This window comes from Hippoglossus hippoglossus, chromosome 15 (assembly GCF_009819705.1).
Source record: "Hippoglossus hippoglossus isolate fHipHip1 chromosome 15, fHipHip1.pri, whole genome shotgun sequence".
Lineage (NCBI taxonomy): Eukaryota > Metazoa > Chordata > Actinopteri > Pleuronectiformes > Pleuronectidae > Hippoglossus > Hippoglossus hippoglossus.
Window position 1 is genome coordinate 19,405,877 of NC_047165.1, and position 16,639 is coordinate 19,422,515.

At 38.8% G+C, this 16,639-nt stretch overlaps 1 protein-coding gene across 2 annotated transcripts; it reads left to right on the plus strand.

Moving 5' to 3' along the window:
• Positions 1-1,218: 1,218 nt before the first annotated feature.
• Positions 1,219-10,182, plus strand: LOC117775335 (intraflagellar transport protein 88 homolog). Of its 2 annotated transcripts, XM_034608407.1 has the most exons (21): positions 1,219-1,294; positions 1,485-1,710; positions 2,051-2,108; positions 2,509-2,596; positions 3,061-3,159; positions 3,662-3,764; positions 3,900-4,243; positions 4,428-4,495; positions 4,965-5,051; positions 5,512-5,611; positions 6,027-6,113; positions 6,308-6,494; positions 6,825-6,933; positions 7,098-7,248; positions 7,487-7,602; positions 7,969-8,021; positions 8,592-8,657; positions 8,766-8,863; positions 9,085-9,157; positions 9,477-9,575; positions 9,809-10,182. In XM_034608407.1, the coding sequence occupies exons 1-21, from the start codon at positions 1,277-1,279 to the stop codon at positions 9,925-9,927; spliced, it is 2,349 nt and encodes a 782-aa protein (XP_034464298.1). In that variant the 5' UTR covers positions 1,219-1,276; the 3' UTR covers positions 9,928-10,182. The 2 variants fall into 2 exon arrangements, with proteins under 2 accessions (XP_034464298.1, XP_034464296.1); XM_034608405.1 differs by having other exon boundaries at positions 9,477-9,866.
• The last annotated feature ends 6,457 nt before the right edge of the window (positions 10,183-16,639 follow it).

A 16,639-nucleotide genomic window follows, 5' to 3' on the forward strand; every position in this document is an offset into this window, starting at 1 on the left:
GATTTTAAGATTAATGTAAATAAAGCTTTCTGGTCATCCACCAGGAGTTTTTAAACCTTAAAAAAGGTGGACTGACAAAAAACCTTTAAAAAAAACATGACAGAGAACCTGTGGTAGCCTTCAGTTGTCATAAAGACTCAAAAGGTTTTTATTTTGTCAAGTTTGGACTAAAAAACATGGCAGCCTCCATAGAGAGGACCCGCTCCAGATGTAAATATAAAGTATTTTAATATAAAGGGCCTGTTTTAGGGTAAATCAAACAATAATTAACTTTTAGATGATTACACACAAGGGATAACATCACTAGGGTTATTTTATATTCAATTTCTGCCAATAGTTCCCTTGCACCTAAATCTTTGACACGACCTTTACTAGAAGTAACAGTGGAAGTACCTCTTTGTGTACATGCATTATCTCCTGTGACATCACATGTCTTTGATCTTGTCAGTGTGACATTCCTTTGATATTTGAATTTAATTCCAAGAGCACTCTTGGAATTAATTACTCAAATATTTCAGCAGCTTATGATTCGCAACACATTTTCATCTTCAACAAAGCATTTCAGCATGTATGTATTCACATGACATTTTTTGTCAGGAAATTCATTTTCTAGTCATACTTGGTATCGCCTCTTCACACGCCTTTCATGAATTGACAGGCAGATAAACTCTATCCCAAATTTAAGTAGTAGTAAAAACTTGCACTAGGGTAAAATTTAAAAATAACAAACAATACCAGCACATAAGTACGATGTTGCTAACTATATCATGCACTGCTTTACTGAAAGCTATTAAAAACATTTGGCCACGTGAACACCATGTGTATTTTTATTTGCTAATAAGCTATTCGAATGTCTCTGATCTACAAAAATTTGCATATTAATGAATGAATTACAAACCCAAATTTGATACTTTTTTACGTACCAACAATGCTTTCAAATGCCTGAATGTTTGGATGATGTCCAATAAAAAAAGGCACAAGCTTTCCCTGGCCTCTGACATGGAGAACTGCCCAGTCGTGGACACAGACACATGTGCCTTAAATGATTGCTACACAAATCCACACGTAGAGGATACTAAAAGACAAAAATAATTAATAATTAATAAATTAATTGACTAGTAAGCAGTACATTTGCAATTTTTCAAGAAGGCAATTGCCAGATCATCAAAACTATTATTGATTGCATGACTAAACATGACTAAATCCTTCTCACATACCTTATGCTTATTGTTTTATCAGGTCTCACAACCATAAGCACAATTCAGTGGCCGGACCCATGACTGGAGCTGTGAAGGTAAGAGGCATTGACTCAAGTGTGCTTTTAAGGTCTAATATGCATCAGTTTGTGAACTGATGCATATTAGACCTAAAAATAACTTGTTCAATGTGCATAAAGTTTTGATTTAGCGAACAGTTTTGCAAACTTTTTTATCATATTAATGTATTCATTTAAAACACACTAACAACCTCATGTATTGTGACAGAGTGGAGCCGACCGGCTAATCTCTGCCTCCCAGCCAATGACACCCTCTCGGCCAATGAATGCCTCCCGGCCAATGACCCCCTCTCGGCCAATGAATGCCTCCTGGCCAATGACCCCCTCTCGGCCAATGACTGCCTCCCGGCCAATTAGTGCTTACCGGCAAATGAGTACCTACCGGCCAATGACTGCCGTTAGTGGTGCAAGTTACACCTCCTCAATAAGTTGTGGTGAGTTCTACAAAGTCATAAGCAAATGTTGTTTTTTACAGTTTTTGTTTTTGACTCATTCTCTCTACATATATGTTTATTATATGATTATTATGTGATCTTGTATTAGCTTGTGATTCAGGGGCTGTTCATGTGAGTGTGTCTGCATTGTGGAAGTTATTCTACAACAGAAACGGATACAGAGAAAAATTGTCAGTGTGGTTCTCAGAGTAATTAGTGGGTTATTACTTTATTTGTTAATTTCCTCTACCCACTGATTTCCCTCTGTCCAATAGTATTTATCATCTATTAAAGACTGTGCTGTCTGACTTTGTATTCATTTTGGATCTTGCATTTTTAGATTCAACTAATGACCCTTCTGACAAGAACCCTTCTCTTGAAGCAGAGGATGAGGACATGTGAGTTGAACTTTCCAACGTTCTTTGAAGAATATCACTGTATCACCCAAACCCAGCAATTTCTCCTTTGCAGTGTGTAACTGTAATGTTTATAAGAACGGTGTAGAATTTTCAAGTTCAGTATAATTGATATTTAAAGAAAAATGTTATAGCAGTGGTAACATTTTACATTTAAGTTACAATTAATGTATATATATATATATATATATATATATATATATATATATATACAGTAATAAATATACCATATTCATGAATTGTGAATTAAAAAAGCCCAGACATTTATTTATGTATCTGCCCTGATATACTGTGCATGTCACTGTCTTTTGAAGAAGGAGAATTCGTTGTGCTTTCCAGCAACATTATCACACGTTGTATTTCTGTGTCTGCCGTCTTCCAGGTCCGAAATGCACAAGATCCTGGAGGAGGAAGTCAATGAATTGATCAAAGAGAGCTGGATAGCACAGAGCAAGGGAGACTTAAAATTGGTCAGATTCTTTACTACTTACTCTACTACTATAAATTTCAATACTGTAGGAAAGCTTTCTGCTCATCCAACAGACGTTTAAAACCTTAAAAAAGGTTGCCGGCCAAAAAGGCTCAAAGGTTCAGTGGGTAGAATTGAGTGACATCTAGTAGTGAAGTTGCATGTTGCATCAGAACACCCCTCACCTCACCCTCCTCTTCCAAACATGAAGAAGAACCTGTGGTAGCCTTCACTTCACAGGTCTTTAGTTTGTCCAGTCTGAGCTACTGTAAAAAACATGGCATTCCTTTAACCTAAATCTTACACACTGGACCTTTAAGTATATTTCCAATGCTTCAGTGCAGATGAACAGTATTTTTCAGCCAAAGGACAAAGTTAACTGACTTGGTATTGTTCAGTTTGGACACGGATGTTGGTGTCTCTTCTTATGACCTGTGCATGTGTTCGTGTGTTGTGATTCTACAGGCTCTTGAGAAAGCCATAGAGGCAGTGAGGAATGAGCGAGCATTGGTGAAACAGAGGGAAAAGTCTGGGTACAGAATCAATGTCGATCTTTCCTTCACTGTAAGTAAGGCTGCTGTACCTCATTGGCTGCTGTAGTGCCTTTAGGTGATATGATGGAGTTTTACTTCCTATAGGACTACTCTAAAATGATATGCCTAAAAGCTTAAATACTATCTTGGGTAACCCTCTTAAAATCTGGTGTTTAGTTGTCACGTAAGGAAAGGACAATACCTGCCTTTTTCCAGCACCTCTCATGTACAAATGCACCCAGGAAGGCAAATTACATTATTTACAGCTATTGTATGTGGCAGGGGGAATTCTCCTTCATTTTGTTCTTTAGACGTGATATCAAATGTAACTTTTATGATCAGTTTTCCCTGTAAATACATCAATTTTCTTCAGAAGACAGTGGCAAATCTGATTTCATTTCTCATTTTATTTAATTAATTTGTGATTATTTTCATGTTAGAGGAAGAGACAGTAAATTAAATATATGTCAGGGTTTTAGTTTTTTTAATTAATTGACTCATTACAGTAAATATAATATTTCCATCATTACCAGGTTTTGTTTAATCTTGCAAACCAGTTTGAGAACAACAAGATGTACCCAGAGGCCCTGAGCACCTATCGGGTTATGGTAAAGAACAGGAACTGCAATTATACTGGTAAGCAGACTGCTATCATAAACCTGTGAGTGCATCCACCATCAGTAGTTGAAATAACCCCAGATACTTGTATACTGCTTTTTATATCAGTCGTACTAGATTTTCCTTAAAACTTTGTCTGTGATGTTCCTCCAGGCCTACTGAGACTCAGCATGGCTAACATATATGTAAGACAAAAGAACTATCCCAAAGCCATCAAGCTCTACTGCAAGGCACTGGATCGGACCCCCAACTGTCACAAGAAGAGGAGGATGAAGATCAAGCAGAATATTGGCGTGGTCTTTGTTCACATGCACCAGTACCCAGATGCCATCTGCTGTTTTGAAGAGGTCATGAGAGAGAGCCCCAACGTCACGGTGGGCTACAACCTCGTCCTGTGCTACTATGCCATTGGTGACAAGATGATGAGGAATGGGTTTGAGATGCTACTTTTGGCCCCTCTGGGCACTGATGATGAGGCCAAGCACTTCCCGTCTGAGGTGCGTAACAGGAAGATATGTGTACTCAAAGCAAATTAAATTAGACAGCACACCAGGAATAAGAAATTAAAGTTGATTGCTGATTTTCAAGAATTACTCCTGTCTTTTGTTGGTCACTACAGACGATACACAAAATACGGTGCTAAACGTCTTAAATCAAACCTTGTACTGTCGACTTTTCCAGGGTGACACCTGTCCAAACGCGACCATCGAGTCCATGAACGACGAGCTTCACCAGACGAAGGAGGCACAGTAAGAACACAATGCCTGCAACACTTAAATTTAAAGGTTCAGTATGTAGAATTGAGGGACATCTAGTGATGAAGTAGCATGTTGCAGTTGAATACCCCTCACCTCATTATCCCCTTCCAAACATGAAAGAGAACCTGTGGTACTCTTCAGTTGTGATAAAAACTCAAAAGGTGTTTAGTTTGTCCAGTTTGGGCTACTGTAAAAAACATGGCGGCCTCTGTAGAGAGGACCTGCTCCTGATGTAAATATAAAGTATTTAAATATAAAGGCTCCATTCTAGGGTAAAGAAAACAACAATTCGTACAATTTAGATGAAACACAGTTGTGATAACATTACTAAGATTATTTTATATGAAATATCTGCCAGTAGATCCCTTTCACCTAAATCTTACACACTGAACATTTAATTTATGTTTTTATTTTACCCTTAATTTCCTCAATTCGTGTCCTTTCCTCTTTCCCTACATAGAGAAAAACAGGCAGAAAAGTACATTGTGACCGCTGCCAAGCTCATCGCTCCGGCTATGGAGACTTCTGCTGCAGCTGGACTTGACTGGTTGGTGACTATTGTGCTTTTGTTTCACATCTCACTGTTAATAGCAGATGACATACAGTGTATACAACTGAACTCAAGTGAAATCAGCAGTTTCTAAATCGAACTTCTCGATTTTGGTGCTGAAAATCAAACCTGGATATCGCTCGATGTTTCCTTTTGGTGCAATTCTACTTAACCAGGCTTCATATTGGCATCAATTCTCCATGCAGCTGTGTCCCTGTGCAAGCAAAAGTGAAAACAATAGTTACTGCTGGTCACCAGTGTAAAGTTTTGATTTGTGCACTGTTGAAGGAGCATGTAGCAAGTTTTTCAAGCAGGAACCGAAATAATTTGTTACAATTGGGCATTTTTCTCACTTTTTTCTCTCTGCTTAGGAGAGTTGGATTATTCCTGTAACATTTTTTGTATAAAAAAAACACCTAATAATCATACTGTGTTGGTTGCTTTCTTTTGTTTTTAGGTGCATGAACATGGTGAAGAATTCTCAGCATTCTGAGCTCGCCAGTGACCTGGAGTTTGCTAAAGCCATCGCCCAACTTAAACAGAAGGATTTCAAACCGGTGAGTGTATTGTTATCATTTATTATGCAAGTCTTCTCTAATACATGTTGGAAATAACCATGTCAAAATAGGTGCATATTATCAAAATTAATAATATAGTTTGTTGGATTTATGATGATTTTGGATCATCTTGTTTTCCAGAATATATATTATAATTCCACATTAGTCAAAGTTTGCTGATAGGAATAATATAAATTTAACAAATCAATTTCATAATTCGACGAGCATGTGGAAAATGTATGTTTTTTGAAATTCAAAGTTAATAAAAACTTGGGTTATAATGTTTGGAAGTATGCTGCATGCTGGGAAAACAGGCTTTAACCATAGTCAGTATAATAATATAGTAATAAACTAGACAAAAGCCAGGGTCAAATGTTTTACTAATGTTGTTTTTTTTGTATATATATCTGATCAGGCATTTGAAATCCTGAATAAATTTCATTTGAAGGACAGCAGAGTGAAGGGCAACACAGCCAACAACCTCTCTTTTCGTCACTTCCTGGTAAGACTCTTCAATGACTAAACATCACAAACATAAAGAAAGAGGCATGTTTGGAGATTATTGCCTATTGCATTAGGTCAAATCGATTTTCTACAAAATTATTCAAGTGAATTTTATTTAAGAATTGCAGCCTACACTCTCTGTGCCAAGCTAGTACCAGTAAATGATTCCCTCTGATCTTTAACTTCTTACAGGACAAGAACTATGACCAGGCGGAGGAATACGCTCATCTCGCCTTGAAGGCTGATCCCCACAACCCAGCAGCACTCATCAACAAGGGCAACGCAGTGTTCGGCAAACAGGACTATGAGAGGGCTGTGGAGTGCTACAAAGAGGCACTGACGAATCATTCCGCCTGCACAGAGGCCCTCTACAACCTTGGTAACACATCCATTTATGATATAGTAGTGGTACAAGGGGTGATTTATTGTAGTGTAAATGTGCAGTAGTTGTGGAATTTATAGCTGAAAATTGTTTATTGTGGCTGAAGACTACAGCAGTGAAACAGTGAATTTGATGGCTGCACAAAAACAATGAGTTGAACATCACTGTGAAGCTTTTCATTCCAGAGAGGAGCTTTTACATTGACACATTATCATCAGACTTTCTTTTGACTCATCATTATGATAAAAAATATTAACAGCAGCTGATTTAAAGTCGCCCTTGAGCAAATGTTAATCAACAACTTTCATCTCCCTCTTCTTGTACCAGGTCTGTGCTATAAGAAGCTGACTTGTCCGGAGGAGGCTCTGCACTGCTTCCTGGATCTCCACTCCATTCTGAGGAACGACAACCAAGTCATATATCAGCTGGTCAAACTGTATCCTACTCATAAGAAGTGTTTGTGGATGTGCTTGTGTTATGAGGTGTAGCTTCTTCAGTCAGTTATACCTCAGTGGTTGTTGCCTCATTCAGGAATTCAAACCTGCGCCTCGCCCTATCGCCATAGGTGCATCTCTTGGTCCTTGACTCTCTGCGTCTCAGATTTGAGCTTCTGGGGGATAACCACCAGGCGATAGAATGGTTGATGCACATCATCAGTTCAACTCCCACCGACCCAAGTGCACTGGCCAAGCTGGGGCAGCTGCATGATGCAACAGGAGACAAGTTGCAGGCTTACCAGTACTACTACGAGGTACAAGGTTTATGACCAAGTGTTTTTCTGAATTAACATTTCAGCTCTGGTTACATGAAACCTCGTCCACTACAGAAATCTACCGACCTGTAACCTGGACATTCCTATGGGTAGACACCTGGCACCAATGGGTGGATGCTCAGTTATGGGCCAGGAGCCTCTGTAGTCGAATAGGCGTTGAAATAACACAGACACACATGGAAGTGCTCTAATATTTTTGTATTATGTTGCTGTTTAGTCCTTTAAGCTCTACCCTTGCAGCGTGGAAGTGATTGAGTGGCTTGCGGGATATTACATACAGACTCAGTCCTGTGGGAAGGCCATCAAATCCTTTGAGAGAGCTGCAGTCCTGCAGTAAGTAACCAGTATTTACTTAACTTTTGAAGACAAGAGCATAAACCAAATATATCAATGTAAAATGTATGATAATTTCAGCATCATCACCATAATGCCAACTTATCTGAGAGTATTTTTTGGTCACAGGATTTCTTCTGTCGTCTTTAATTGTTCTTGTTTGAATTCTTGTGTAGAAATGTTCTCTCATCAACCACACTAGAGGAAGACATCTTTTTTTACTCGAGCAAAGAAGACAGATTATCTGCTGCTTTTGCCTCTCAGCTCATTTCAGAATTGGATAATAATTTAATTTCAACCAAATAAAAAAAACGTTTGCCGTGTGTGTTCGTACTCAGCGGATGTCTTTCTGTTTTGTTTTCTCAGACCGACGCTGGTGAAATGGCGGCTCTTGGTGGCAGCCTGCTACAGGAGAAATGGTGAGAATGATTTTAAAGAATGAGATCTAACTGCATAATCTCTGCCTGTTTGCTACTGAAAACCTCATCATTTAAAACCAAACTCCTACATATTATAATCTAGGTCCAGTGTGCAAGATTTAGGGGAAAGGGATCTTTGGCAGAAAGTGAATATAAAATAATCCTAGATGATCATTTAAATTGTACAAATTGTTGTTTTCTTTACCCTAGAATGGGCTCTTTATATTTAATATATATATACGGAATATATATATATATATATATATATATATATATATCGGGAGCGGGTCCTGTCTATGGAGGCCGCCATGTTTTTTATAGTAGCCCAAACTGGACAAAGTAAAAACCTTTTGAGTTCTTATGACACCTGAAGACTACCACGGGTTCTCTTTCATGTTTGGAATGGTAGAATGAGATCAGGGGTATTCAGCTGCAACATGCAACTTCTCCACTAGATGTCACTCAATTCTACACACTGAACCTTTAAGTAGTCTTCACAGATTATGATGAAGAGCCACCCTTTCTTAGCTCAACATATCAGTAATGTGTCTGTTTTTGCTTTTTTTAAAGGAGACTACCAGAAAGCTTTGGAAAAATACAAACACATCCACTGCCTGTTTCCAGAGGATATAGAATGTAAGTAATCCTGTTTGTTACAGAACTTTTAACCGAACAAAAAAAAAAACACACAATCGACTGATCAGAGTGTGGAGAAGATAGCAATATGTTAATGTCTGTGTTCAGGTCTGCGTTTCTTGGTGAATCTGTGCATGGATATGGGACTAAAGGAAGTCAACAACTACAAGGGCAAGTTGGAGAAGGCGATGAGGATCAGTGAACAGGTACAGTATAGATATGATATACAGCACATCTCATGACTGTCGCAACTTTACAGTTTACTTAAGGTAAGCAGAGTCATTGTTTTCAAGTTGTCATGTAAAGAATCGTCTGTTTTGCAGTTGTGACCCTGATAGGGTTTCACCCTGTAGCTAAATTATTCAAGCTTTTACGCTGTTTTTGTTCAGATAATACGTAATCAAATCCTCTTTGTCTCTTTCTGCAGAGGCTGAATTCAGGACGAAGGCTCAGTGTCCATGGCTGGAGAGAAAGCACAGAGGGCAGTGTTGCCAGTGCTGGTGAGTTGGTCACTATAAAGCACAAGATTCCTCCTGTTGCAGAAACATATAGTCCAAAACACCCAGCACCTGTTTCCACACTTTGAATGGTTTTTGGACCTGTAATATTTTAGAGTGCAAAGCAAAATATAACAAACATGTTAAAAACACTTTCTTTGCTTTATGTGCACTGTCACACTATGCAAGAGATAGAAAAAACTGTATTTTGAAGGTCAAAGACATCTAACAGCCCTGCACATGTCATATGTGCTACATAATATACGTGTACATAAATTAGTCGATCACCAATTGTGTGTGTGTGTGTGTGTGTTTTGCGCAGACTTCAGCAATAGCATCAAACAACATAACCGGAGATCCATGATAAGGTTGATCACTACCTCCGACGAGCCCTACGAGGCCAACGCCCCAAATGAACTGGGTGAGGAAAACTTTCTCTTCATCTTCACCACTTACCTATCTGAAATCAATGAAATGTTTAAAGCTGTGCTGCTTCCCTTTCCCTTGAGCCATTTGTGTTCTTGGGGTTCCAGGACAACGCTGGAAAATGTGTAGAAGCCAAAAATGCTCTTAATCACTAAGAATGATTGTTAACAGGTTATAGAGCCCAGTGCATTTCATAATGATTAACACTTATCTTGCTGTCATGTGTAGATGCGTTCTATGTGGATCCACTGGGGCCTCAGATGGCGAGACCAAAGACAGGAGGGCACATGCTCAAGGAGGTTGTCGGCTTCAATGATGTAGTGCTGGGAGAAAACTTCCTGCCGTAATCATAATAAAAAAAGGAATAAACTTTATTTCTATAGGTTTGAAGGTGTTTTACATGTGAATACAGAACAAAACATGGCAAAACAAAAATGGAGAAGATGACACAAAAGTAAATACAACAACTAGCAAGTGATGGTTTGAAGATCTTGGATTACAGCTTGGAGCACAGGGAGTTTGTTGCTCTCTAATATAACTTGGGGCCAGACTGTGATGGGCTTTAAAAGTTATTAAAATAATCTTTAAATCAATCCTAAATTTAACTGGCAGTCAATGGAATGAAGCAAGGATTGGAGGGATATGAGTTCTACGCTTGGTGTTGGTTAAAATGTGACGTTCAGAATTTTAGCTGAAGCCTGGGCACTGAGGATTCAAAGTGACATGATTTAATATGCTTATTGACATGAGCTTCAAAATTTAGTTGTGAATTAAATGTGATACAGAGGCAACTTGCTGTGGATACATTGCCAGTGGACCAATAAACAGTTGTAGTTTGCCTGCCAAGTGATTAGGGCCAAAGATTTCTATTTCAGTCTTTTCTGAGTTTAGCTGCAGAAAGTTAAAAGACATCCATTTTTCTATTGCCGTGACACATTTAATTCCTTAGATGACATTATTGTTTCAAAGAAAAGTAAACTTGCGCATCTCCTTCGTAGCAGTGATAGGAGGCTCCATTTGTTTTCCTATTGGAAGCATGTTACGGGAAAACTAAATTGTACCGTCGGTGCGGCTGATGATATAATATGATTACCAATAGACACTCTGTTTCTTTCTATTATAAATCTCTACCTGTCAAATATGACTGAAACCATTGAATTGCAGTGAGTTAATCTATTGAGAAGGATGTTATGATCAGCAGTGTCAAAAGCTGCACTGAGATCGAGCAGCAGTCAAATTGAGCAGTCACCAGTGTCAGAACTCATCAGTGAATCATTTGCAACCATTGACATTTGGGAGTTAAGAAATAATCTCGAAGATGAACACATGAGACACAGTATCGATGAGCTCAGGAAAAGAAATTTGCTGAAAATGGAGCTCAGGACAGGAAGGATAATAATATGTCTGTGCAGCAACCATGGAAAATGTGCAATATTAGTCCTAATGTTACTTTTTGTTTGAAGAAGGATAAAAACATTTCACCATTTGATAAGGCTGACAGGACAGGGGAGAGGGTTGATACGTTTAGGAATTTTGATTGTGTTGGTTACTTGAATTCAGGTTAGAGTAATTTATTTTTACTTATTTGTTTGTGATAGAGATTAAAAGGGTCCTATGCTTACATATGCAAATAGTAAACTTGCAATTTTAGTTTTTTTCAATTTTCGATCTGCTCTTCTGCAGCTTTTTTATAACTACATAAAACTGTTGTGTGGAGGTTTTACAAGTGACTTACCGTAGATCTGAGTAGAATTAGAGCAATGACATCCAAGGTAGATTGGTAGAGATTGTTAAACTTGTTGACTAAATCATTGGGATGAGATGTACCAGATAGAGCATGATGTATGATTTTGAAGAACTATTTTCATGGTCCTGAGACTCGGGTGTGTTCCAATAGTCACATTTTGCTTAGGAAGGTTATCTGAGTGAAATGATCTGAAAGTATTTCAGTGGCCACCGTAATAAGAGTCATTCAAATTTTCTAAATGATAAGGAAGGGAGCTTAACTTATGTCCTTTAGCATAGGAAACGCTGGACCATCCTTTGTGAAAGGGAAAGAGAAAATGTCTTCCCACAATTTAGTGATTGTCTGAGCTCCTGATTTTTGTTCTAGTTTTCCTTTCTTTGATGCTGTGTCTCTAGCTCTGGTATTAACATGCATCTTGAGTGATCTGATCACAAGTGAACAGCTCTACATTTGTCAGTACACACCTGGCCTTGGAATGCGAATTTTAATCAGATCTCCTCTCCACACGGAACGCAAATACACACGTACGTGTTGACAAATACCTCATGATGTTGTTTGTATGATAGAGGGGTTTGTGTGAGTCGTTGAGTCAGACAACGTATGTCTACACACAGGAGGACTTAATTAACATCGGACTGCAAAGCAGCTCAGCCGTTACAAGCGACTTCCGTGGGACATAATGAGAGCACCGGAGTCTTGTGTGTCCTTTGCCTTCCCTGGCAGACAACTCCAGCTCCCGCTGCTTTCCCAGAACTACAATATACTGAGGGACTCCTCCCATCCAGCGCACCACCTGTTTGACCTCTTGACCTCTGGCTGCTGATGAATGATTGTGTATGGTGTTTGATGTTGTTTTTTAATTTTAAATGCACTAAACTTGAGGAGCACTGTTGTGTCCTGTATAATGACAATAGAGCTTTCCATCTTCTATCTATCAATGCACTGCACACAGCTGTATAATGCAACAAGATCTTACTCTTTTGAACTATCCATTTATCCCTCCATTACATATACCGCTTATCCTTTGAGGGTCACCGGGGGGGAGCTGGAGTCAATCCAACTGACATTGGGAGGTAAAGTACACTGTAGCCAGTATACAGTTTGTTTCGATGATGTGCGGATGTTTTTGAAGGATTATAGAACTCCTCTGGTTCTTTAAGGGTAAAGTAATTGCCCACCACTCTGCTGAAATGTCACCGACAGCCAGCAACAGCCTTTCAATAGCTGCAATCACATGGATCAAAGAGTTCCCACCTGGAAAACTACCACAGTGGGAGTAGGTTCAGGAGAGCCAACAACAAAACACCATCTGATTTGAACGATTTTCATTAGTTGAGTTGAAAAAGGCTTTGCTTAAAGATAACAAACGTTACACACGTGTGTTTGTGTGAATGACTTCACAGTCACAATGGACCCGCCTGCAATTAAGAAACACACAAACCCTCGGCGCAAACATCAAAGAAGCATCCAAACCTCCTCCTTAAGGGTCTTAGTCCTCACAGATGTGCCGAAGACGAGACCAGATTCCTCATCAGCAAACCGATTTCTAATCAGGTTGGAAGACTTCAAAACAAGGCTCTGACTCAGCCCTGCCCCTCAAAGACAACAAGTGATGCATTAAAGATGAGTGGAGCTGATCGTTTTCTACCTGCCTCCGTCCTCCGCTTCTCGTTTCCAGACCCATTGAAAGCTCCACAGTCAGCCCTTAGACCCAGCTATTTGCTTCATTCATAAGATTCCTGGGAGGGGACGATTGAAATACCCTCCCGCGCCTTTGTTTGCCTCTGATTTACAGCGTTATGTAACCAGGACCACAAAGACAAACATGATCAAAATAAACACCACACAGCTGCAGACTGTTGCTGAATTGATCTGTGGTTAACTCGCTGCTCATTACATATCTAGAGCCATGCTGGAATGTGATGAAAGTGTGAGGACCCGCACATTGTTGATGAAGTGAGTATAAGAGATGTGTCTTATACAAGGAAAAGTGGCACAAGAAAACACAAACAAAAGTTGTTTTGACAAATATCACATTCAGGATAAAACCAACTCCAAACTGGAGAGCCACAATAAGGAACTCAGATCTCATCATCTACCTACTAATTCCACAAACATCCGTTGCTCATGTTTTCTTCTCTGCCTGGAATAAACTACAGCAGTGGTCGGCAACTGGGTGAAACCACGGGTCAAAATCGACACTGGATCATTTAGATAATTTGATTATTATAATTTCACCATATAGGACTGACACAGCCATGGCAACCAAATTCACAACATCACCTCCATTTTAATAAGTAGTCTATGAAGTAAAACCAAAAGTTACTGTCATGCTTTTTATGAAGGGGAATAAAAGAGGTTTGAGAAAGGTTGTGAAATTGGGTCTGAAGATGTGTTGCTTGCTTAACAAACTTCTCAAATAGCCAACATGCAATGGATGAAAAAATAACACCGGTTTAGGCAATCATAAACACTAAAAGATATAAAATATATAAGCCACACATGAACACTAATGAAGCAAATTCATTTCCATTTGATTAAAAAAATTACTTTAAAATCTTCAGCGCAGGTAAACCAGGTAGGATGAACACAAAGTTTTCTAACTTCACTCTGCACCATAGACTCTGCACACAACGTTAAGCACACAAACAATAAAAAGTGACAGTATATTGTAGAACTGTTTGAGGAGGACTCACTAATGACGAGGAATTATTCTGAAGTAGCTCCGGAGCACTAACATGTGGCGGCAGCTGATCGTGAATAATGATTACAACTATATTGCTTAGATATAAAATATGCCAACTCACATATACTTCTGTTATTGGCAATACTGTTATCATTACAATCGTCATTACTTCTCCATTATCTCTTTCACACATTTTCTTTTGCATGAATACAAAAACAATAATACACCACTCCGTTTATGTTATTATGATATAATAATGTTATATAATATAGCTATTTGGTTGACGTGCTCAGCTACATCTTTTGTACTTCGTGGGAGAGAAGGTTTCTACATTTTTTGGTTAAGGGCAGACAATGTAGCACATTGGCTGTCTTTTTTAAAGCAAGTGATGAAGTACTTTTGTTTGAAAAGTAATTGTTGAAACACAATCTCCACTGACCTCAGTCCACCTTAAACCTGGACAGGACAGAGCTGCAGGTCTGCTGTCACCGTGAGGAGATTAGCTTAGACAGCGATGGGGACACAGTGAGGATCAAGTGGCCTCTGAACTGTCACCATCCTCTCAACATGTTATTGGGTTTCACCCCCACCTGTCTATACGTTTTCAGGCTGTGCAGGGGTCTGCTGAACGGGGAAGGAAGTCTGAAGCACGAGTTCTTTTCATCATCTGTCATCAGGGGCCAGGCGGTCATATCAAATGGCCGACTGGTGCCCATCCTATCTGTTAGTGGGGACTTTAATGTATTGGGTCAACAGCAACAGAGACCTCCCCATTCTGTCGTTCATTTTTGCTGTAGGGCTACATTTGCTCATTTTGCATAATTTTCCCCCTGCAACAAACTTCTGAAAACCATTGGTCAAAACTTGTTGTCTTTCAAACAGTAAGTTTGAAAGTTGCTCCCTAAAATTAAAAGATTCCAATCATCAGATGGTGGTGATGGTGATTATTTATGCTTATGTTTAATTTATTTAATACATCTCAGTCCACAGAAGTAGCTGCAGAGTGAGTGCTCCTCACTTTCACACAGCACTCCATAGTAAAATCAGTCAGGTATATCAAGTAGTCGGCTTTGTGAGGCATTACATTACATTACATTACATTTCAGCTGCCAAGAAGAAGAAAGGCCTTCTACGGTCGGGCTCTGATATAATGTTTTCTTCTGCCTTCTGCTTAGAGGTGGTGAATTTACAGCGTACAGCAACAACAACATATTCTCTTCCTTTTGTGTGACATCTAATATTTGTTTGCTACTACTGCAGTGTACATTTTATACCTGCTTGTTTGGAATGTTCTGTTCTCTTGTCCTGTGTTGATGCTCCAGAGCTCCATTAGTGAGTCCTCCTAAAACAGTTCTACAATATACTGTCACTTTTTATTGTTTGTGTGCTGGACTTTGTGTGCAGAGCTTTTGATAAACTGTCTATGGTGCAGATGGGAAGTTAGAAACTTTGTGTTCATCCTACCTGTTTTATCTGCAATCAAGATTTTATAGTCAACGTTTTCATTAAATGAAACTGAATTTGCTTTATTACAGTTGCATACATTTGTGTGGTTTATATATAAGTTTGAATGACTTACTTACTGGTGTTATTTTTCATAGATGGTCTATCAAGCAATGGATATAGGACCCAAGTTCAAAACCTTTCAAAATAAAAGCACTGGAATTCAGCTGGATATAAAGCATTGCCGCAAACAAACGTCCCTACTGACTGCTACAGAGCGCTGGTCGCCTGTTAAACAATTTATTTTTATATTCAATGTATCACATGTCTAACTCGCACCAAATTCAACACTGCACTTTGCTGGTCCACTAGAAATACAAATCACAAGTGTGAAACCAGTTGCAAGGTTCGGGAGAGAAGCGTTCCACATTCAGACCGACAGACAAACAGAAATGTTAGGTACATATAATTGTAAGTGAACATCCTTGCCACCCCAAATGCCCAATCAAACCATGCTAAAAAATTTGGCAGTTCAATAAATCATTGCTTGATTTATTGAACTGAACTTGATGATTGGTACATAAAAAATGTACCAATCATCAAATATTTATGTTGAACAGCCACATCTAATTCAACTCACAAAGTCTTAGTCAGGTACATTCCTGATAATTGAATGGCATCAATCAGCAAACAGTCCACAGTCTCAGTATAACCTCAGGTACGTCATATCAAATCTTATACATTCTAATATTGAATATAGAACATTAACGTCAAACATCAATAGAAGAAGTGATATATTCTATGAAAAGCAACTTATGTGACTTTTAAAACAGCAGAGCATGATTTCCACTTTCACTATGATTTCCAATTGTCGGCTTGATTTCCCCCTGGATTCCAAGTTAAAAAGAAAATACAGGATTATTATACTGTCTGACATTGAAGTACACTAATCCTGGATTTTGTTGTCCCAGGACTCTGCTCTCTCTCATCTTGTCTGCTGTGACCTTTTGTCTTCAATGCATTCTCAATGCAGTGCTCTCCTTCTGGAAACTGCTGTCAAATAAGCACTGAAATACCATTTGATGTCTGCTAGCAGAAGCTGAATTTTATGCATTCTGCAATTTGAGTAAAACATGTTAATAGTCAATAGAAGTTGAATAAAAGATAACAGATCTGTGTATTG

Coding starts and splice junctions, on each gene's coding strand:
- LOC117775335 (XM_034608405.1), top strand. Junction 6,934..7,097: donor ATATATCAGCTGGTCAAACT/GTATCCTACTCA, acceptor TCTGCGTCTCAG/ATTTGAGCTTCTGGGGGATA. Junction 8,022..8,591: donor AGCCTGCTACAGGAGAAATG/GTGAGAATGATT, acceptor CTTTTTTTAAAG/GAGACTACCAGAAAGCTTTG.